This window comes from Caretta caretta, chromosome 6 (assembly GCF_965140235.1).
Source record: "Caretta caretta isolate rCarCar2 chromosome 6, rCarCar1.hap1, whole genome shotgun sequence".
Taxonomy (NCBI): Eukaryota; Metazoa; Chordata; order Testudines; family Cheloniidae; genus Caretta; species Caretta caretta.
Window position 1 is genome coordinate 87757188 of NC_134211.1, and position 23133 is coordinate 87780320.

The 23133-nt window shown below is 38.0% G+C and overlaps 1 protein-coding gene across 1 annotated transcript in view; it reads right to left on the reverse strand.

Annotated features, from left to right (window-relative positions):
* The window catches only part of SEC23A (SEC23 homolog A, COPII component), a 49552-nt gene that overhangs the window by 15553 nt on the left and 10866 nt on the right, over positions 1-23133 (reverse strand). Inside the window, exons 3-12 of the mRNA XM_048854315.2 lie at positions 20227-20284; positions 19794-19880; positions 18095-18331; positions 17904-17983; positions 15095-15239; positions 12577-12735; positions 11900-12015; positions 8956-9079; positions 4195-4275; positions 2994-3083 (exon numbers count right to left, since the gene is read on the reverse strand). Of these exons, the coding sequence (XP_048710272.1) occupies positions 2994-3083; positions 4195-4275; positions 8956-9079; positions 11900-12015; positions 12577-12735; positions 15095-15239; positions 17904-17983; positions 18095-18331; positions 19794-19880; positions 20227-20284 (1177 nt within the window). The remainder of the gene's footprint in view (positions 1-2993; positions 3084-4194; positions 4276-8955; positions 9080-11899; positions 12016-12576; positions 12736-15094; positions 15240-17903; positions 17984-18094; positions 18332-19793; positions 19881-20226; positions 20285-23133) is intronic.

Consider the following 23133-nt stretch of genomic DNA (forward strand, 5'->3'; position numbering starts at 1 on the left):
CAGATTTCTGAAAGCTCGAAAGCTTGTCTCTCTCACCAACAGAAGTTGATCCAATAAAAGATATTACCTCTCCCACTTTGTCTCTCTAATATCCTGGGACCAGCACAGCAACAACAACACTGCATGTAACTGGTTAAGTGTGACTCTTATACCTTTGAAACAAGTATCCACTACTTTAGTTTTCAAAATATGCCTGACAATAAGTGGATGCTGAGAAGCGTTAGTTTATTAAATCGCCATTTTATACACTTTTCTGTGTAAGGCTGACTTTTAAAACTATGTTAGCGATTGTTAAATCGCAAAACAATAGATACGATTTACAAAAAATTATATACACACACATACATAATGTTTACTGGCTAATGCTGATTTTATGTTCACTTTTCCCCATTTCACAGTATCTTCTGGTATGCTGAACTCCTTATTGTTTCTGTGAAACTTTTTGTGACAATCATATTTCAGTAGAAAAGGAATGCAATACGACCGGTGCTGCAAACATCTGGGTTAAATCTATGTTTCAACTCAACTGTACAAAAGAACATAGCATACCAGATATTAATTTATACAGATTAAACAATAGAACATTAAAATTAAATTCAGTTGTGGCTGAAATGGGGGAAATACACTGAAAACATCATATTCTGCAACTGAAGGGGAAAAAATAGCAAACATTTTGCCTTTTTCTACAAACTAGGATGTCTCAAATATACTGCAGTACAAACCTAACAGAAATAGAAGTAACCATAAATAGAAGACTACCTTGTTAAATTTAAGTGAAGCATAATTAATGCAATCTTATCTGGAAATTTTCGAGCTACGATACACCTCTAACATACTATAAATTTCTTGGGGGTGGCTGTCTAGTGAAAATTCACAAAGAGGAAGGCAAATTATATCTAATTCATCTTAATGAAGGCAGATATCATCCTAATTTTAAAAACAGAGGCTTAACATTATATTTACGTGACACCTTTCATGTTGAAGGATCCCCGGAGTGCTTTACCAACTATACATGAATCATTTCACCTACTACTGAAATGCAGCAAAAAATGAGGTGTAATGATGAAGCTGTTCAACAGGAAAAGCAATATTACACAACAGTTTCAGACAAGAAGTGAAAAATAATGTATCCAATTGCAAATGCAGAGAGAATAAGTGGGTAGAATGTAGTTATTCTAATAATTATGTAGGACATTGGCACTTTTTGCAAGAGTGTAAAAAAAATTTAGCTCTACAGGAATTTTAATAAGTAAATCTAAAGTAAATGTAAATCATCAATCACTGAGCAGGTCTCTCTTCAATTTTTATTTTACAAAAGCTGACTGTCATATCTATTTTTCCAATGCTTATAACCATTTACTGAATCTAAAAGATTTTCATACCTTCTCACTTGAATTAATCGTAGTTTTAAAAACAAGGATTGCTACAAGTCTTGCTCAGAACTTATTTTGCATCTCTGTTCTCTCCTACTATATCTGGGTGCAAGATACAGATTGTCATGTTTGAAATCTTTGCCACAATGGCTTGAGAAAACAACCTCCTCCCTCTTTGGAGGTGAACAGAATAAAACTTATGTTTTCTTCAAGTTTCAAGCATTTCTAATTAATCCATAACACTTCTAATAATTAGCAATTTAAATATGCTTCAGAAATAACAAATGTAGATTTTCAAAACCCCTATCTAGACAAAGAATAACCAACAATTTGATAGTAGCCTAGAATTTCATACACAGGACGACATTTTCAAAGTTACATGGGGGCAGCCATTTGTGTACATCTAATTTACACATGTAAATCAGATGTTTGCTCATGCTGATAGCAAGTAATTGGCCAAGTATGTTCATAAATCCCTGATTTATATGCATACATCAAGTATTGGTTTATGTTAGGCACGTACAAATGGATGTGCACAATTGCAGGTGCCTAAGATTTAAGGTCTGATCAGTAACATTCAATTTGACAACCAAAACAATCCATATTTCAAAACAGAAATACAGTACAGAAAAATACATTCAGTTACTACTAAAGTACTACATTATTTTCCAAACTCTCAACATCTATTTGGTAATGCAGAGCTATTACAATTGCTGTTTGTTACATATGGGTATTTTGAGTCAATATTACTGAGGATTTTAAAGAGAACATTGTAGTTTTGCCTATTAAAAGAAATAAGGAATTATTTTTTCCTCTCTCTTCTCAGGCGGTACAGAATAGATGTATCTGCAAATTGAAATAAGTCTTTATTCATCTGGAACAGAATCCTTTGCCTTCACCTACAGAGAGAGACTTAAACCTAAAATATCAACATTCAAAGTACCACTCTGGCTTCTGTTCTCACATGAAAAAACATGTTAATATTCAGTTTACTGCAAAATCAAAACCTGGAACTGCTGAATTCAATCCAACAATGCATATTAAAGAGTGTTTACAACAGTCTGAAAACTTGCTAAAATATTTATAAAGATCAGAGATTTGGTTGGTTGGTTTTGGTGTTTTATTTTGTTTTTTTGTTTTTTACTAATTTGAAGAAAAATGCACAACAATGTAAAGCCGCATATTTATATATCTGGTTAAAAGCAATGTACAATGTAACTCTCCAATTTTTTCTCCAACTACACGATACCAATTCCTCTCTTATCACTAGATTATCTGCTTATTGAAGCTTAAATGGCAGAATTTACAATTATCTAGGTTTTTTTTATGTATTAAAAAGTAAACATTTTACAGCTAATAAACACTCATTTGTTATTCTATCTTCTGATATCTGTCATTCAATAAATGGATCGCTGCTAGTGTACGTAATGTAACATTTATAAACAGTCAACTCATCACATTGGGTGGATACAAATCAATTTAAAAACTTGACTGAGGATGGTAATAGACTGTGGGAATGGTTGAGGGAGTAGTAAAAATAAAATACAGTATTCAAGATTTACCTAAAAATCAAACTACTGTGTTCTGAGTTTATTACAAGTGGAGTGAAACTTCTCTTACCTGATTGACCACCTCAAAATACAGCGCAAGGGTTGTATTGGGATTAAGGCCACAGATCTTCCATTGACATGTACCTCCTGTTCCTATCTCCTGTCAATAAATCATATAGAATGATTTTTAAAACAGGAATATTTTGTTGTTGTTCACTAATATACATATAGAGTGATAAAAAAAATGATGCACTTCTTGCATCTGATCACTACAGGCCACTGTTTCCACTATTTCCTCTCTGTTATGGATCCTCAAGGCTCCCTCTACTGGCTTCTAGAGGCAGAGAGGCTGCCAACATGAGCAACAGCTGTAGGCCAATTCCCTCAGAAAGAGCAGAAGAACGGGCACCAATTGGGGGCAGAAGAAAGCAAAAGAACTCCATAGGGAAGGCAATAAGGGGCACTCCCAAGATGGCACAGAGAGAGTATGGAAGGACAGACATCACAGGAAGGGAATGGAAAGGGGAAGAGAAGGTGGTATTCCTCCATCACAAAGGTGGCAGCAGGAAAGTCAGATGGAGGTAACAGGCTACTAAACGTCCTCTAAGAAAGAGGCCAGAGGTATAACTATATGGGCACAAGGTTGGCTTAGGAGAGAGATGGTGATTGTGCAAGAGCGGTTCTTGGGGCTAGATAGACGCTTCCACTGGTCAAATAAATTCCTACATACTGGATACTTATCAAATTTCCTAAATGTTTAGTTCCCCGTCACTGGTTTAATACTTATTTTTGCTATATTTGTAGTTAGGCTGTGCATGTTTTTGTGTGTTTTTACATTATATCATATTGATAGAATATTACGTATTGATGCAACGTCATGATACAACATAAATGGGCCACAGGATGTAGGACTTCATGGAACTGTGGTCTTATAAGAGAGCAGAGAACACAGTGAAAAAACTACTTCACCGTTGGTGTCCATCCAAAAACAGAGAATTAAAATATATCCAATATATTTTAAAAAACCTAACCACCTAAATTCACCAGACTCTGTATATAGCCCTCTGATGACTGAGGGCCTTGAGGCGTGAGTCAGGGGCATATCTGAAAAACCGTTCATGAACAAATTTTGAAATGCTGATAATAATTTAGACAGGGGTTTTGATCCAATAATTAAGTAGTACCAGTACATTCCTCTACAAATCGAGAAAACCTAGGTTTTATTTTCTAGCAATTCAAAATTGCACCCACTTACAACAAAAGTAACTTACATTTTCTGACACACAAGGTCCTTTGGAATTGAGAGAGACACAGGGTCCAATAGCTCCTGAAATCTTGATTTCTCTTGAGGTCTTTATATTTAAAAGAAAAACAGGTCACATATTGAGCTATGCTAACTTATACATTCAATACTGATAAAATAACATTTATTTTTCTTTTAACCCTTCTGGCGGGTGTTCAGTGTTTCATCCACACCTTTAGAAGAGGTTATAAATACATAGGATGTTCAGTATATTTATAATTCTTTCAGCAAACAAAGCCAACTGCTGTTGCAAACATGCAAATCTAAAAAGTGAACTCTGCTACATGTGTAGTTTTCTAAGTCTGAAATTGTATTGTTTATGAATTATAGCATATAAAGAACACCTACTACTACTTAGACCTCTGAGTGCCCCAGAAAGCATATTATAGGTGATGTCTACATCACATAACTAAAGGCATTTTCTACTGAAGATACAATCATTAAAATATTCATGAGATAAGGCTCAGATGAGGGGCTGTGGGATGGGCCATACGATTGTACAAATATCATATTAAATTAATATTCTGTATCTCCTAAACATGCTTTGGTAAAATCAACATCTAATAACTTAAATTATTCTAATACAGCTGTACCGTACAATGGTGTCCTGAAAGAGTTGGGTTTCCCTATTTACCCTTGCCAATTTCTTCAACCAATTTCATAGCTATGTACATACAAAACAAGAAGACCAGATCATTACTTCCAGTAATAAAATCCTCCTGAGGGGGCTTTGGGAAAGGAAATACCCAAGAGCAGGCCCTCTCAGAGGTCCAGAGAGACCTGGGCCACTTCCAGCTTTTGAGGCCCATAGCCATAATAAAAATAAAAAATGATGTCACATGAAAACAAAATGAGGCACCAAAAAAGAGTGAGACATAATTTGAATATCTTTTTATTTAACAAATGCTTTTCTAGCCTTTTTCTGTGCAAATGCACTTATTATTGAGGAAATATTTAGCTTTCATGCAATGTCACAGTTGATATTAAGCATAGTGAGCCCATTCAAATGCTCTTGTCCCATAGTTGAACGGTGATTGTTCTTTACTTGCTTCAACACGTTGAAGGGGTGTTCACCTGAAGCCACTGATGCAGGCAAACTGACAAAAATACGCAATGCAATTGTGATATTAGGAAACATCCCAGAGAGTCCAAGTTCGAGTATTTCTTGAAGCAATTCCTTTGGCTTGCAATCCAATTTAAAGTTTGTGGAATATATTCGTTTGAGGAAGATGACCTTGTCACTGAGATCTTTTGAGATTTCTTTGTTGTACTGTTGCTGAAATTGTTCAGCTGCAGAAAGTAGATCTTCATTATTCAGTCTGTTGAACTGCCAAACAAACTCAAAAAGGGTACAAATTAGTCGCTGTGACTCAAATCGATGTGTAAGACCTGAATGAATAGCGTCAATGATGACAAGGAAGACATTGACCCTATAATGATGCTCGGCATCAGATTCAGTCGGTAAATTGCGATTGGTGGAGAACTCAGATGAAACGCCAATATTCTGCGCTACTAATTTGGACTCGGTCAGGATCGCATCCCATTGTTCACAAATCTGTTGAATGTAATTGATAAAACTTTCAGTGTTATCCCTCTCACCATCAAGTGTAGCATTGCGTGCTTCAATTACCAGATTCGTTTGGTGGATCATTGTAAGTAGCTTCATCCACAAAGATGACATCAGAACGCATTCAAATTTGGACATGTGCTTCTGAATAGACTGAAGTTCAGTTCGAGCCCGAGCAGTGAGATTGAGAGATTCAAGCTCATTTAAGCCTCTCTCACTGAATTAAATGCTGCATAACTAGTTGAACACCATCAATCCATGCAGACCATCTAGTTTTGGACATCCCATGCAGTGAAACAGGAAGATATTGCTTCAGAATTTCCCACCTTTGTGGACTGCTACTGGAGAGATTGTACATTTGCTGAACAGTTCCAAAGTAAGTAATTGCCTCCTTGCATGATTCAGCATAGTCAACACCTACAAGGTTTAGTGTGTGGTTTCCAGAATTGAAGAAAATACAGTTATTGTTTGAATTATGCTCAAGCAGAACTGCTTGTACTCCTTTGCATTTCCCAGCCATATTAGATCCATTGTCATAAGCTTGACCAATGCAGACTTGAAAATCTAACTTAAAACCTTCTAGAATTGCTAGAACTCAAGTAGCAATTTCTTTTCCAGTTTTTCTCGTGGAATTATCAAACAAAATAAACCTATCTACAATCTTAACATCTTAACCATAGTAGTCTGTTCCTTGTGAGAACAATCTGGAGTGGCATCAACAATGATATAAAAATACTTGGCATTTCGAATCTCATCAAGAATTGTTGTTTGTACGAATGACCCACATAGCTCAATAAACTCGTTCTGTATGCGTGTGGAGAGATAATGGACTTGCATGTGCTTTTGACTCTCTTGCAACTCTCGAACACATTTTACATGCTCTCATAAAAGTGGGTCATATTTGCTGAGGAGCTCAACTATGCCTAGAAAGTTTCCATTTGCATGATCACCAATACGTTGACTGGAACCAAAGAAAGCCAGTCCCTGCTCAGAAAGAAAAAAGATAACATTCAGGATGCACTCAAGAAATTTTTTCCAGTTATTAGTTTCTGTACAGAGTTCAGTCAAGAGTAAATTCTCAGCTGAACTTTCAGCTGATGCTGCCCTACTGGCTGATTTCCATGTAACAGAGTTTTCTTTGTGTGACGTTCAACTCTCATATGATGGTATTCAGTCTTTCAACTTCCTCCAACCTCTGTTGATGCTCCATCCTGATTGATCAGAGAGAACTGATGCATTTGCATCACTTTTGTTCAATATGAAGCAGGGTGCACAGTACAGAGATTGTTTTTCTGTACTCCAGCATAACCAATCTCTTGTGCATGTATCACCATTTGGAAGAGTTTTTGTAAGCAGACAAGTAGGGAAAGCACGATTATCAGCATCTTGTGGAATGTTACTTGGAATTTCAAAACAACTAATTTGAAGGAAAGATTCCAGTTGAGCAGCACTGCTCTTGTCAATAATTCCAATGTCAGCCACAGTCAAACCTGTAGTACTCATGAATTGCTCTTGCTGAGTAATATTTACATCTTCCTGTTGCTGTTGAGTTTCTTGATCGTACACAGGATCTTCTTCTGCATCTGTTACTGTTGGCACATCTCCTTCTTGAATTTGGGCCTATAGACTACAAAAGCCTACGATGATGGCCAAGCAAGGGCTCAACCAACCAACCAGTCACCTCTTTTAGCTACCATATGAAAATAAGAATGAGGAATTCTCACACATAAATAATTCCTTAGTCAACTATACCTAAAACTATAAAGACACTAAAAGTAACAATTCTCTACCTTCAACGCACACTTGATCCAGCACCAGCCTAGTTGTGGTTTGTTTATATAATCGGCTGATCTGAGAGGACACGTTCATCACAGTCTAATCTTGTGTCATCAGAACCGATATATTTTTATTAATATTTATGAATATTTTTAACTCCTTAATATGACAAAATCTATATCAGTTAACAAAAAAATTATGTCTTTTAACAAATCACTTCTCTTATTTGCTTAAATTTGCAGCTTTAAGCTGAGAGTGTCTCTCTCATTTTGGTCCAATATGGATGTTCATAAAAACAAGTTGCAAAACTTATCAAACGCCAAAAAATTAACACGTGTCTAAATTTGAGGCCCCCTTTAAGCTTGAAGCCCAGGCCAAATGGCCCTCCTGGCCCCCACTCTGATTGGTAGGGTTCTCATGGGTAGGGCCATTTTCCTGATGGGGGCAGGTTCCCCGCATAGAGAAAGTCCTGGGACCCCACACCTGATCCTCGAGGATTTGTGGGAGGCCAGTGTGCAGCTACAATGATGGCCCTTGCACCTCCACACCAACTCTGGGCCCTGGCAGGACACCTCCAAGGAAGACATGCTACCAGGAACTCTCCCTAGTCACAGTTGCTCCCAGGTTTCTGAGCCATACATACAGGAGGGGACAAACAAGCACTGAAAGGTACCAAATGATCATCTGGCCTTTTGAATTCCCATTACAGCAGACCAGATTAGTTTTCACATTACTTAAAATTTGCTTCATGCTTCCTCACATTGGCGTACCTAGTATATTATTTTGTTTCTTCTGATATATAACAAAATCTCTCAGGACATTTATCAATGTATATATCTGAATTTCGGATACGGACTGTACTTTCCATTGGATCTGAGCCTCTACTGTACAGGTGCAATGGTGGGAAGAAGGTTGGGAAGAAAGAATATAGAAAGCCTCTTATCCCGGTGCTGGCAACAGAAAAGGATCTCTTCTTAATGCTCAAAATGTGCTGGAAGGGTTAACTACCATGCCTGCCCACACACTGTAGCCCCCAAGGCATGTTGCGCTGGATATGCATAGCCTCAGCTGACGAGCATGTATGTTGGATTAAGGATTGTTTTGCCTAAATAAGAGAAACAGGATCCCAAGCACTCTTGCCTCAAGACCCTATTTTTATGGTAAAGTAATAAATCCCTAAAAATAAAGGTTTAAAATGAAAGGTTACTGAACCGCTACTATAAGCAATGCAAATACATCACTAGACTTGATTTGTTAGAACTTCTGAATTTCTAACATGTGCATGAGTTTAAGTCTGACCACATCTGCAGTGGTATCTAAGGGAAGTGGAAGGAGGGAATACAACATCAGACCCTAATAATATTCATATTAAGTTTTGACTCTTACCTTTATTTCTAAAGTGCCACCAAATCCCATTTTAAATTGCCCTTGCATATCTTTGGTAAATACTCTCTGAAAGGTTTGTTTGAATAAGGATGTATTGAAAGAGTCTCCCATTACCATGTAGCCTCTGGATGAAAGACCAAAAAAATACCAAGATAAAACACAGAAACACAACTAGAAAGCATCTGGACGACTTATTATGCATTAATTTAGCAAACAGGATATACTTAACTTAGCTTTCAAAGAGCTATCAAAGAATATATCTACACTACAATTAGACACCCACGGCTGGCCTCTGCCAGCTGACTTGGGCTCACAGGACTTGGGTTGCGGGGCTGTTTAATCGCACTGTAGACTTCCCTAAGGGTCCCAGAGCCTGGGCTCCAGCCCGAGCTGGGAAGTCCACACTGTAATTAAACAGCCCCACAGCCTGAGCCAGCAGGCACGGGCCTGCTGCGGGTGTCTAACTGCAGTGTAGATATACCCTCAGAGTTTAAAGTAAAAACAGTTCACTATGAAATATTCTGAAACATTTTTTTCAAAATCACCTTAACAGGAGCTACTTTCAATTATCTCATCATAAAGCTTAATGGGGAACTTTGTAAACAGGTTTCTAATGGGGAACTTTGTAATTAGGTTTCTTACAAGATCAGCATGTCAAAGTCATCAGGCTCTTAATTCAAAAAAGCTTCAACTGGAGAAAACATTGCACTGGACTTTATCATTACAGCTAGTTTTTAACCCTGCCTTGCGGAAATGCATCCGTTGATTAACTTACCCTAATATTCTGATACTTTCCCATATCGTTTTGCCTCTCTCAGATAAGTAATTATTTCAAACCTGAATCTATTCTCATAAAACACATTTTGTGTGTGAGCTCAGCAGTGCTCATTGAAGATGAAATTACTTTGACTGCACTGCAATCTGTAACTACTCATATTGAGCAGTGAAGTATTTTTAAATCTATCTGATTAGCATTTAAGGAATGAGCATAAGACATGATTAGTGTGTATCCCCAGTAGTGCTCACAGTGTACAAATATAAGGCATCCATGTTTTTAATAATACGGTTGATAAGTTTTGCGTTAAGTTCTGCCCTCCAACTTTCCCTTTATAAATTGACTAGTTTCTGGTACTCAACACAGTAGAAGTGCATCTTCAAGAGTTATTTAAATATGGAGAAAACAACAACTATGGGGAACCAACTCAGAAAGAACAACCCTATGCCTAACAGGCAACATAGCAACAGACAGTGAGAGAAGTAGACAAACAGGATGTCAAGGCTGGTATTGTTGGAGGGGCCAGAATGGGCTGGGGCATTGCAGAAAGAGACAGAGGAAGGGGCAGAATTACATAGCACCTTGACTTGAAGTACAAGAAGCTTGAACTTGATGTGACAGAGGAACAAGAGCTAGCAGTGGGATTCTAAGAGGGGTTGACATGATCACATTACAGGCATGGAAAATAATCTTAGCGACAGAATTTTGTACTAACTGTAGAGGGGTAGGTAACCTGAGAGTCCAGGAAGCCACAAAGCAAGAGGGGTAGGTAACATGAGAGTCCAGAAGGCCACAAAGCAAGAGGTTACAGTAATCAATATGGGAAATTATGAAAGCCTGAGGGAATTTTAGCTGTCGGGACTGAAAGGGTGGAACTTAGAAAAATTGTACAGCAAGAAGTGGCAGGATTTGGACATGTAAGGGGCAGTGCAGACAGAGGAGTCAAAGATTAACCCCATGCCATGGCCTTGAGTGACATAAAGGATGAGGGTGGTGTCAATAGTGAGACAGACTGGGGGAGAGCAGAGAGTTTCACTGGAAAGATCAGTATTTGTTTTGACCATGGTAAGCTTTACTGGTGATGCCATCCAGGAGACGTCAGAGACATGACTGAATGAATGGAGATAAGTCAGGAGTGAAGAATTTGAGAGTCATCAACACAGAGACTATAGTTGAAACTGCATGAGTGAATCAGAATGTCCAGAGAAAGGGTAAGCAAGAAGATGAAGGCTCCAAGGACAGATCGCTGTGATATCCCCATGGGCAGTGGAAAAGAGAAGGAAGACAACAGCCCACTCCTTCTCCATCCTCCCCCCAAAAACCACTCAGAACAGCCAGAGAAGGAGAAGAATCAGGAGAGAGCAGTAATATGAAAGGTGAAGGAAGCAAGACACTCAAGTAGAGTATGGCTCACAGTGCAAGGCAGTAGAGTGGTCAAGGATGATAAGGAAGGCGTAAAGAACTGAAGATGTGGCCAAGAAGAGGGCTGTTTGAATCCTTGATGAAAGTAGTTTCAGCAGAGTGAAATGAGAGGAAGTCAGACTAGAGACAATAAAAGATCTAACACACTGTTCTGAAAAAACTTAGTTTATTACCCAACTCAATAGTAAAGAGAATGTTTTCAGGGAGGTCAAGAACACACTATACACAGTACATCATGCATGAAGAAATTCAAGACACTCAAAAAATGACATCTAGAGAAGAAAGATTTCCCCCTCAATCAAAGGACAAAAGGAAGAACAAAAATGTAAAAGAAATAAAAATCACTGTGAAAAAGGTGTGTGCCTGAGCATTACTGAAGCCCAAGATACATATATGGAAAGGAAAAATAGATTATTTGGCAACAGTACACAGGCTAAATATTTTAAAAGGACATTTACACTATCTAAGCCCCAAATATTTAATGTTAAAATTAATGAGAGTATATGCCCTCATAATTAAACCCAAAATTATGGTGACAAATTCTTCCCAGGTTCACAACAATTTAGGTCTATATGCAAGCTATCCATGATCACAGTACACAGACATGGAATAGTGATTTTTCCTTCTATCATTTGGAACTAAAACAAAGTCATTAGTATTTTTTGTTAGGTAATGACCACTCTATTTTAAATACTTTCTTTTTAAAGTGCACCTTAATAAACTACTTTAAACAAATTAGTCACATACCCAGTATAGTTGGGACAGCACTTCATCTCCAGAAGACCAGTCTGATCTAGTGCACATGCATATATGTCAATAACATGACCAGTTGTAGCAGCACGATTAGCCAGAGATTCAAAATGCTAAATACAAGATTAAAATGCATTTATAACTATGCAAACTGAACTTGCCACACTTTAACGTTAAAACATAAGCTCTCAGAATTATTGTACAACAGCTAAATTAAATTGTATCCATATTATACTCTAACATTGGCTAAAAGATCTTTTTTTGAGAAGTAAAAACTAAGTGAGAAAGGTCTAGAACTTTTTTTTGACTATTCCCTACTTTTCCCAGCCAGCTTAAAAGATAATTTGTGGTAGATTGATCAAGGTGGCATTCTACTTAAAAATCAATGCTACCGCTCTTGATCACTGTGCATTAAGGCCCTGATCCAACTCCTAAGTCAGTGGAAACACTCCCAGTCACTTAAATTGGAGCTGAATCAGGTTCTCACTCAATGTACTGAAAATCCTTATGAAATTTTGGAAGATATGTAGTTATTCAAGGAAAGTTCAACAACAACAAAAATGTCTAAGTTCTATATCACTTTATACATATTCTAATATCAAATGTCTTATTCTAATTATCTGTCAAATAAAAAAAATTTACATCTCTCTTCCCCATCTATTGGTAAGTCTTACCTTAGTAGCCTTTTTAACATAATTAGCATTGTCTTTTTCAATGTCGTGCCATGATCTTATAGGTAACTTCAGTTCATCCCCTACAACCATCCCAGGTCCTTGAGTGCCTGGTCCTCCAATGAACATCAAAATATGTGCACCAGTATTAGGGAAAGTACACTGTAAGACAGAAAGAAAATCTCAGAGAGCAACTCTTTTTGCTATAATAACAGTTAGTACATAATATTAATAGAGGAAACAACTATGAATTTGTATCTGTTGTATTGCTTAGACTAAAGTAAACAATTAGAATATCTCAAAATTCTGAGTAGTAGTTTAACTTAAAATACCATTCTTGCCTCACTAAAACTAGTATTTTTCACTTTTAAGACAGTTCTGCATATATCTGAGGTCGGATCCTCTGCTAGTCACCACTCTACTGACTTCAACTGAGCTAAGATAATTTACACAAATTGAGGATCTGGTCCATGGTATTTTTGGTATTTCTCTTTCCCTATTAATTATTACTAGGAATAGCTGAATGGTGGGGAGGGGAGACTATCTTTACGTTCAAAATTTTATCTGCTTCCATATTCTGAAATCACAACCCTCCTCTTAGTGCCATTACATCAACTTGTTACTGAAATGGTTGTCATCACAAAATAATGACGTAATATGGAAAATAAACTGCAGAAACAAATGGAACCTTCGTACAAAACATCTTGTTTCCATGTGAGTGTCTTGAGAGATAAAAATATCAGAGAGGGGCAAATATTAGATATTAGCAGAATTGTTCTAAATAGAATGTTTTTTTCAGTTGACTTTTGTGCCTCTGTGAAACTAGTGCCTAGAAATCAAGAAGCTAGTTTCTGCTCAAGAGGTGTCCACCACACAACTGGCAGTCTCAGCAGAGAACTGAACGGGTATGGAGGCTGAACTAGTTTCTCCTCCTTAGAGGTGGATCCTTCTGGAAGCAGCATAAAAGCAAGGGGAAGCTTGCAGTTTGTTGCCCAAACTCAACCTCTTCTATAGTTAAACAGGATTTTTGTCACCAGAGCAACCAACCTGACAATTTTCACTAGGACTGAATTCACTTCTTTAAATTAAAGTTTGTTCCCCTTGGTGTCAATACATCTTTAATGACATAAAGAGGAACAATAGAAGTTAAAAGGACTCTCGGCCTGCGAGGTGCCAAAAGAGACTAATCTCAAAAATGGATTTTAAATCAGAAAAAAACATAACAGTTCCCCCAGTCTTTTTCAGCTAAGCTGGGATATAAAACAGTCACTCAACTTTCTGCTATGGTCTTTTTAAAAAAACCCATAGAACATGTGCAGGCACATGAAACATCCCAGTTAAACTCAACCAAAGTGAGACCCTTCCCATGCTGTACTGATTAGTTGGGGAGGAAAAAAAAAAAAACCACATCATAAAGAAACCTTCTAGGTTATTCCTGTGAGGAAATACAACTTTTAAAGGTAAGTAAACTTATGTAAATTAAATCCCATTAACACAGAAAGTCCACAAGGGTAGGGGAGAACACAGGCAAGATTTCACAAGCCCAGCAGTGACCATGAGCATCTTGACAAGCTGCCCTCACTACTTTAACAGGTATCATCACCCAAATATATGACTACAAAGGCTGCAAAGTAACATTACAGGTAGAGGAGGCTGCGCTGTTTAGAGACTTGAAGGAAGGAGCCCAGACAAGTATGCTGCCACAATATCATTGGCTTTCAGTATCCAAAGCAAAGAGACAATTCTTAAAGGGAAGGGAATAGGAAGAACAGACTACTGACTAAGGGTTAAAAACTGTAGAAAATAGTGTTAAATAGTAAAGAGTTATAAACAAAAGTCACAAAAATCAAAATGGGAAAAAGTTAAAACAGGAAGGGAATAAAAACAACAAAAATAGAAATTAAGGAAAAGGCTAAGAAATTACAATGAAGAATCGAACAAAAATAGGTATAAAAAAAGATTTGTAACAAACACAGTCAAAGCAAACAGGCATGATTTAAACAACTAAAAGACAAAGGGTAATAAAAATAACTGGATAAATTAGTCAAGAACTAAGAAAAAATGTATTTTTAAAAATCTTGGGCTGCATCCCATTTCCTTCTCCCTCTTTGCTCAATACACTTTCAATATAGATTCTTAGCTCTTTGACCAGGACAGTACTCTTGCTTCATAGAGTGCCCCGCACACTTTTGGGAATATAAATATGAAGTTAATATAGTAATAAAAGACTGGTGGACTTCCTTTAATCTAAACTAAAAGACAAAAAGTCACCAACTAAACAAGCATAAGGTAGTAACATAATTGTGTGGAATATAAAAATAGAATGAGATGCATGCATTTACTCAGATTAAATAGAGGAAAATTCAGTAAATGTCATGTTTGTCTGAATCTGAACACAAGACTAATATACATGAATTACAGAGATTGTTATTGTTATGTGTTGATTGCAGCATCCGCCATAGGTTTTATGTAGGACAGTGATCTATTGACATTTAAAAACAATTTTAGGTCGAACTATTACCTCAAGGAGTCCTACAGCTATAGAAAGAGCCACTCCAGAGGAACGCAAAGGTCTCTTCCCTTGTGGAACAGGCCAAGGATCCCGTTGTAATTCACCCAAAAGATCAGTAAGATTCATATCAATTTTCTGCACTGGCTGTAGGAATCTAAATATAGATAAATGGCATTATGTTAGCTTTAGGATTCTTTTGGCTATATGACTTTTAAAAAATAATCAGGACTAGTAATTCATTGGCAACGTGTTAGATTGCAATGCCAAAGATCCAAATCTGGGTTCAGAGCACAGTCTCTTGCTCAACAGGCTGGCAAGGTCTGGAAGCACTACATACACGGCATGCTCAGCCTAAGGAGACAGGAAGCTCCACATGGAGCACTGTAGCAAGGCAACCAGGGTCCAGAAGGAACTACATGCAGACAAAAACACATCAGGTCACCATGGGAATTTGAGACAGAGACTAAAGGAAAGAGGATAATCTTGGAGGGAAGACAAAATGAAAATGTTAAGGGTTAAAATTTTCAGAATTGTCTAGGAATCTAAATCCCAATGGATTATTTAGCAAATAGCCTTTTTTGCCTATCATCATATCTAAGAGAATGAAAGATCGAAATATATATTGATAAATACTTCTGTTGATATATTTTAAAATGTTGGATATATTCATACACATAGGAAGACAGAAACAGCACCTCTATATATTCTCAAATGTTCTGAGGCACAGTAAGTTTGTTAAAATACATCTTCGGAAGAAGTCATGAAAAACATGTCAGAAACAATGGAAATAGCAGAAAGGCCACAAATACTGATGTCTGCAAGCAAACTACCCTTGTAGACAGGGATCTTTTAGTAAAATCTTTTTGAAGGGTGAATCAAATGCATTCTTAGATGTGGAATCCCTTCTCCTTAAACTGACAGGTTTCAGAGTAGCAGCCGTGTTAGTCTGTATTCGCAAAAAGAAAAGGAGTACTTGTGGCACCTTAGAGACTAACAAATTTATTTGAGCATAAGCTTTCGTGAGCTATAACTCACTTCATTGGATGCACTCAGTGGAAAATACAGTAGGGAGATTTATATACATAAAGAACATGAAACAATGCGTGTTACCATACGTACTGAAACCAGAGTGATCACTTAAGGTGAGCTATTACCAGCAGGAGAGCCGGGGGGAAAAAACCTTTTGTAGTGATAATCAAGGTGGGCCATTTCCAGCAGTTGACAAGAACATCTGAGGAATGTGGGGGGGGGAGCGCGGCGGCAGAATAAACAAGGGGAAATAGTTTTACTTTGTGTAATGACCCATCCACTCCCAGTCTCTATTCAAGCCTAAGTTAATTGTATCCAGTTTGCAAATTAATTCCAATTCAGCAGTCTCTCGTTGGAGTCTGTTCTTGAAGGTTTTTTGTTAAAGTATTGCCACTTTTAGGTCTGTAATCGAGTGACCAGAGAGACTGAAGTGTTCTCCAACTGGTTTTTGAATGTTATAATTCTTGACGTCTGATTTGTGTCCATTTATTCTTTTACATAGAGACTGTCCAGTTTGACCAATGTACATGGCAGAGGGGCATTGCTGGCACATGATGGCATATATCACATTGATAGACGTGCAGGTGAACAAGCCTCTAGATAGTGTGGCTGATGTGATTAGGCCCTGTGATGGTGTCCCCTGAATAGATATGTGGACACAGTTGGCAACGGACTTTGTTGCAAGGCTAGGTTCCTGGGTTAGTGGTTCTGTTGTGTGGTGTGTGGTTGCTGGTGAGTATTTGCTTCAGGTTGGGGGGCTGTCTGTGAGCAAGGACTGGCCTGTCTCCCAAAATCTAAGAGAGTGATGGGTATTCCTTCAGGATAGGTTGTAGATCCCTGATGATGCGTTGGAGAGGTTTTAGTTGGGAGCTGAAGGTGATGGCTAGTGGCGTTCTGTTATTTTCTTTGATGGGCCTGTCCTGTAGTAGGTGACTTCTGAGTACTCTTCTGGCTCTGTCAATCTGTTTCTTCACTTCAGCAGGTGGGTATTGTAGTTGTAAGAATGCTTGATAGAGATCTTGTAGCTGTTTGTCTCTGTCTGAGGGGTTGGAGCAAATGCAGTTGTATCGTAGAGCTTGGCTGTAAACAATGGATCATGTGGTGTGGTCCGGATGAAAGCTGGAGGCATGTAGGTAGGAATAGAGGTTAGTAGGTTTCTGGTATAAGGTGGTCTTTATGTGACCATCGCTTATTAGCACTGTAGCGTCCAGGAAGTGGATCTCTTGTGTGGACTGGTCCAGGCTGAGGTTGATGGTGGGATGGAAATTGTTGAAATCGTGGTGGAATTCCTCAAGGGCTTCTTTTCCTATACCACCTTTACAGCCTAAGCTTCCATCTACGCTACAAATGTTACCATGTTAGATGTTCTAGTTATCCCTTGAAATGGTTAAAGCAATTTGACTATTAGAGTCCCCCTTAGAATGACCAGTATGTATGGTAAGAGGGGGAGTCTGTTATCTGGGACAGACTTTCCCCATTCTTTTCTAATGGGAAATTCATTACTGTCACAACTCTTCCAGCCTCAGCTTCCAAAACTACATTCACAGTCTCTAAGGACAGCCAAGCTAAGATTCTGCTCTCCAGAAACCTTCTCGTATGATCCTTAAACCTAAAAAGCCATTTGCATTAAAAAATGTAGGATAACACACAACACTCAACCTACTAAAGCAACAAAATGTGTGACCCTCTAGTTGTATCAATCACACCAGAAAAAAAATCATGAGGTAAAGTTCTCTGGTAAAGCAATTTAGCAATGATTTTTTTTTTATTTTATTTTTTTAAATAATACCTGTTAGAAGGTGGTGGCTGCTGTACTTGAGGACCCCGGCCTACTTGTGAAACAGATACTTTAGTAAGCCCCAACATTTCCTGTAAAAAAAGTAACTATATATATATAATTTGATTACAGAGCATCTTGAAATTCACCATTATGATCATTTTCAGGGTTTGAGGGGTTTTTAATTGTTTTTTGTCTGTTACCTGAAGTTGTTTTGCAGATAGGTCCTTTGTGCCTCTGAAGACATAGCTTTTTGAAATTCCTTCACAACCAAGCTCATGGACCTGCACCATTCTCCCAAATGTAATAAGACCTACCAAAGCAGTTGGTGGTAAGAGACTTAATGACATTTGCATGGATTCCTTCAGGGCTTGCAAATCTTCATCTTCCATGCATGTGTCCACAACGTAAAGAAATATCAAAGGCATCTGAGGACCACGCTTTAAGAAATAATAATAACTAAGTGAAAAAGCACATTGGGCAGTATATATTGTACAGAAAATAATCAAATTGCAAAAATAAACTTTGTTCAAGTTATATTAATTTTAGTAAATATAGAATTTGCCACACTAGCTCAGACCAATGCTCAATCCAATTTGGCAACCCACCCGAGGCAGTGGCCAATACCTAATGCTGCACAGGACTGTGAACTCGGTACCATAATTAACTCTATCCAAAAGTGCCATGTTCAATATAGAAGAACAAATTCCTTCCAGGCCTCACCAGATAATTTTGAATCATGAGATAATGTTATTAACCTTACAAGATGAAAAACAAAGTATTACTCAAAGTGCTGCTAGTGGTCATTAAATTTATCAAAACTTAGAAAAAAAAAACAGAAACAGTATTAGATCTTCTGTGACATTTCATTCCATAGTTTGACTTGATACATTAGCAGTTCCCCTCATTCTAAAATCATTCCTCTGTAATTTCAGCAAGTGTTCCCTTTTATCTAGTATTACAAAGCTAGCCAAAAGGAGTGGCTGACAAATTTTAACTTTACCTTTCTTAATTTGAATGCCTCACTGCAGTCCCCTCCTAACTCCTTCCTTTTCCAGTCTAATTAATTTTATTTTTCGCAGTTTCTTGTTGCATGGCTTTTTTCCTCTACTAATCTCTACTAAGACACTCCCATGCCCTACCATGATGAAATGGAGATAGATAAATTATGTTACCTATGCCTGCTTGGTGTGGCACTCTGTCCCCCACTAGTGGCACCTAGCCCAGCTTGAGACTGATGAGTCTGCTACAGTGTTGGCTAAGGGCCACATAGCTTTTAACTCATGCAGTAGAGGCTCATACACTAAGATTCAGAGGTCCCAAATTCAATCCCACCTACCAGGGTCTGTCGGTATTACAATTAAATAAGAAAATCCAATTTATATTAACTGATTGGCCAAAAAACAGTTATCTGTAAACTTAACCAGTTCACTACTCACCTTCTCCTAGAAATAAATTGGTTCCAATATCAATCCATGATTATTCAGATATAATCTTCACTTCAAAGACCAACTATTCACTAAAACTTGATCTAAGTTATGTTGGCAAGCAGCAATAAAATGGTTTCTCCAAAACAAGCACAAGAGAACTGAACTCCTCATGAAGAAACACATCCCAACAGAAGCTTAAATCTCTACAACATATAGAGCTTCCCTCTCTTGTATTGCCCTTAATAATCAGATAATGTTCCTATAATTTTATTATAGTCACTATAATCAAAAATAGTACTCTCCATTTCCAATGAATGATACCGGTCAAAGGTCTACAACTGAAAACGAGTAGATTATTCACTGCATTTTAATCACTACTAAATCAAAACAAAAGTAAAATAAGCCATGCTCTACATAGCTAGCTTCAATGCAATTTAATGTCAAAGATTTTATTTGTTTTTGTTTTTTTTACCTGTACTACATATTCAATACTAGAAAACTGAGGTAAAAGTTCTGCAGGCTGGTTCATCTCTGATATACCAGCGTAAGTAGGAGGAAACTGCAAAAGCAAAAAAAAAAAAAAAAAAACATTAAGTACACATTTCAAAATTACAAGTTACAGAAAAACACTGAAAAATAAACATCTGCATATATTATTTGCTTCTGTCTCAAAATGGGCAGACATCCGCATGTTTAGCGTCCTGTTGGCAATTCCAATTCACATGTATAATTTATAGGAGGAAAATTAAATGCACCATTCCTAAAAGGGTCATTCTATAGTCTCAAAAAGAAAAGGAGTACTTGTGGCACCTTAGAGACTAACAAATTTATTTGAGCATAAGCTTTCGTGAGCTACAGCTCACTTCATCGGATGCAACTATAGTCTGAGTACTTTATTTTCTTACCTGATTTCTTTGATAACAAAAATTGCAAGCCCAAAGTTTTGCTCGATAATCCACTTGGCTATAAAAATAAAATTAGAAAAGTATTAGTAATAGTTCGTTTTACATTACCAAGGGGCTTTGACACTAAATACATATGTTGTGTGTACATATGACATGGATTCACCCTTTATCTGTTTATCATGCCCTTTTTCCTAATTGTCAAAGATGTGTGCGCTTCAAACAAGAATTTCCCCCCTCACAATGCATCTTCTCCTTAATGATCCTGCTGTAAATTCACAATAAAGAATGTATAACTTCGTAATTATTTCAGTAGCAGCAGACTGATATACAGTAACTCCTCACTTAACGTTGTAGTTATGTTCCTGAAAAATACGACTTTAAGCAAAACGATGTTAAGGGAATCCAATTTCCCCATAAGAATTAACGTAAATAGTGGGGGTTAGGTTCCAGGGGGAAAAAAATTCACCAGACAAAATATTATATTATATATATATATACACACACACACACAGTATAAGTTTTAAACAAACAATTTAATACTGTACACAGCAATGATGATTGTGAAGCTTGATTGAGGTGTTTAAGTCAGAGGGTGGAAGAGGGTGGGATACTTCCCAGGGAATGCCTTACTGCTAAATGATGAACTAGCACTTGGCTGAGCCCTCAAGGGTTAACACATTGTTGTTAATGTAGTATCACACTCTACAAGGCAGCACAAATGGAGGGAGGGGAGACAGCATGGCAGACAGAGACACACAACCTGCGTGAGAGAGAGAGAGAGATGCGCATTGCCCCTTTAAGTACGCTAACCCCACTCTGAGTACATTGCCTTTTTAAGTAGATCAGCAAGTTGAGACAGCAGCTGCTGCCAGCAAGCTCCCTCCATCCTGAGCCCTGTCTCCCCCCCCACACCCCGCCCCGGCTCTATAGAGAGGGGGTAAGCAGAGGGCAAGGGCAGGAGCAGGTGGGTGGGGGACACCCTGACATTAGCCTCCCTCTTCCCCCCTCCTCCACCCGCACAGCAAGCAGGAGGCTCCTGGGAGCAGCTCCAAGGCAGAGGGCAAGAGCAGCAAAGGGCAGTGGGGGGAGGGACAGCTGAACTGCTGGCAATTGATAGCCTGCTGGGCCACTGTGGCACAGGGAACTTAGGGGAGCAGGGAGATGATGGGGGCTACCGGTCCACCCTGGTTCCAAGCCCCCACCAGCTCGCTCCAAATGGCTGCTCTTTCTGCAAGCAGTGGAGAAAGCAGGCAGCTGCGGAACAACGTTATAAGGGAGCACTGCGCAACTTTAAACTAGTATGTTCCCTAACTGATCAGCAATGTAACAACATTAACTGGGACAACTTTAAGTGAAGAGTTGCTGTAATTAACACAGTATCATGGCTATTAGAAAGGAAGGATGATAATTAAGGCATTGGACTAGGATGTAGGAGGCCAGGTTCAGTCCCAGCTCTTACACAGACTTCCTGTGCGGTTTTAGGCAAGTCACTCTATGTCTCTCTGTCTCAGTTCTCGACCTGTAAAATGGGGAAAGTAATACTTCCTTTCTCTTACCTTCCATCTATCTTGTCTGGTTAGATGCACGCTCTTGGGTTCAGAGACTCTCTCTTACTATATGTATGTACAGTGCCTAGAACAATGGGTTCAGGCCCGTTGATGTTACTTGTAATACAAATAATAATAATAATAATGGGTTCACTACTGGTCCAGACAAAAGGAGAAGTTAGCATGATAAAAGGAAAACTCCTACTCAAAAAGATTCCTTCAGTAATAACGGGTGGTGGAGAGGGTTAATACACTGTTTTTATATAAATGTTCTGGTTTTCCAAGTATACCCAAGAGCAAAAGTCCCTAACTGAAGATAAACCAGATACCTATAATTTCTTAAGTCCTCCTAAAAATTAAAATAGATACACGCATTTCAAATTGCACCAACACTGCTATTTGCAGTAACGTAAACCATGTTAGACTGTGCAAACAGAAAAGGTACATGCCAACTCTGTCTACCACATCCCAAGCCAGCTGATCTTCAGAGGTATTATTTTCTCAGCCTTCTTTTTGCAAACAGGATATTAATGCAATAGCTTCCACTTAGACATGATAAAAAATAATTAACTGAGTTTAAACACAACAAATTTCTTTAATAGAGACACACCCTAAGACAGCTATGTCATATATTCAGGATGTCCAAAATCCAAAAATTTTAGATACAGTTCACCATGTGGGGTTTTTTTAAGTATATAGCACCTTTCATCTGAGGATATAAAATTACAGAGGTCAGTAATTATTATTACCCCATAACAATAATAATAAAAGTCAATGGAACTTGTGCCAAGTCACGTAGGCGCTTTTGAAAATCCCACCCACTGTCTTTAGACAAATAAGTAGTATGTGTTTCCTAGTATTTTTTTAACCTTATTCTTGTCTTCTCCTGACAGCAGCAGTAATAGGGCAGAACAGTTAATGAAAGATGACCACTAAAGTCTTTGGATCAGATCCTCAGCTGCTGTAAATAGGCCTAGCTCTACTGAAGTTAATGAAACTGTGCCAATTCATACATTTTAACGCCAGAAGGGATGAGCAGATCATCTCGTCTGACCTCCTGTGTAACACAGGCCACAGAGTGTTACAACATTATCCCCTGTACTAAGCCCAATCATTTATATTTGACTACACGTCTCTTCCAAAAAGGCATCCAGTCTTTATGTGAAGACATCAAGAGATGGACAATTCATACTAGCTGAGGATCTGACCCTTCGTTTACAAATTTTGTTTAGCCATACTTTTAATTTTACATGTAAAAAAACCTTGAGTGAAATTTAATGCTTCTGATAAGGATAAGCTTACACTAGACCTGATTTCATCTATAAGCAACTACTGTTCCAGCTTCAAAACATAACACTGA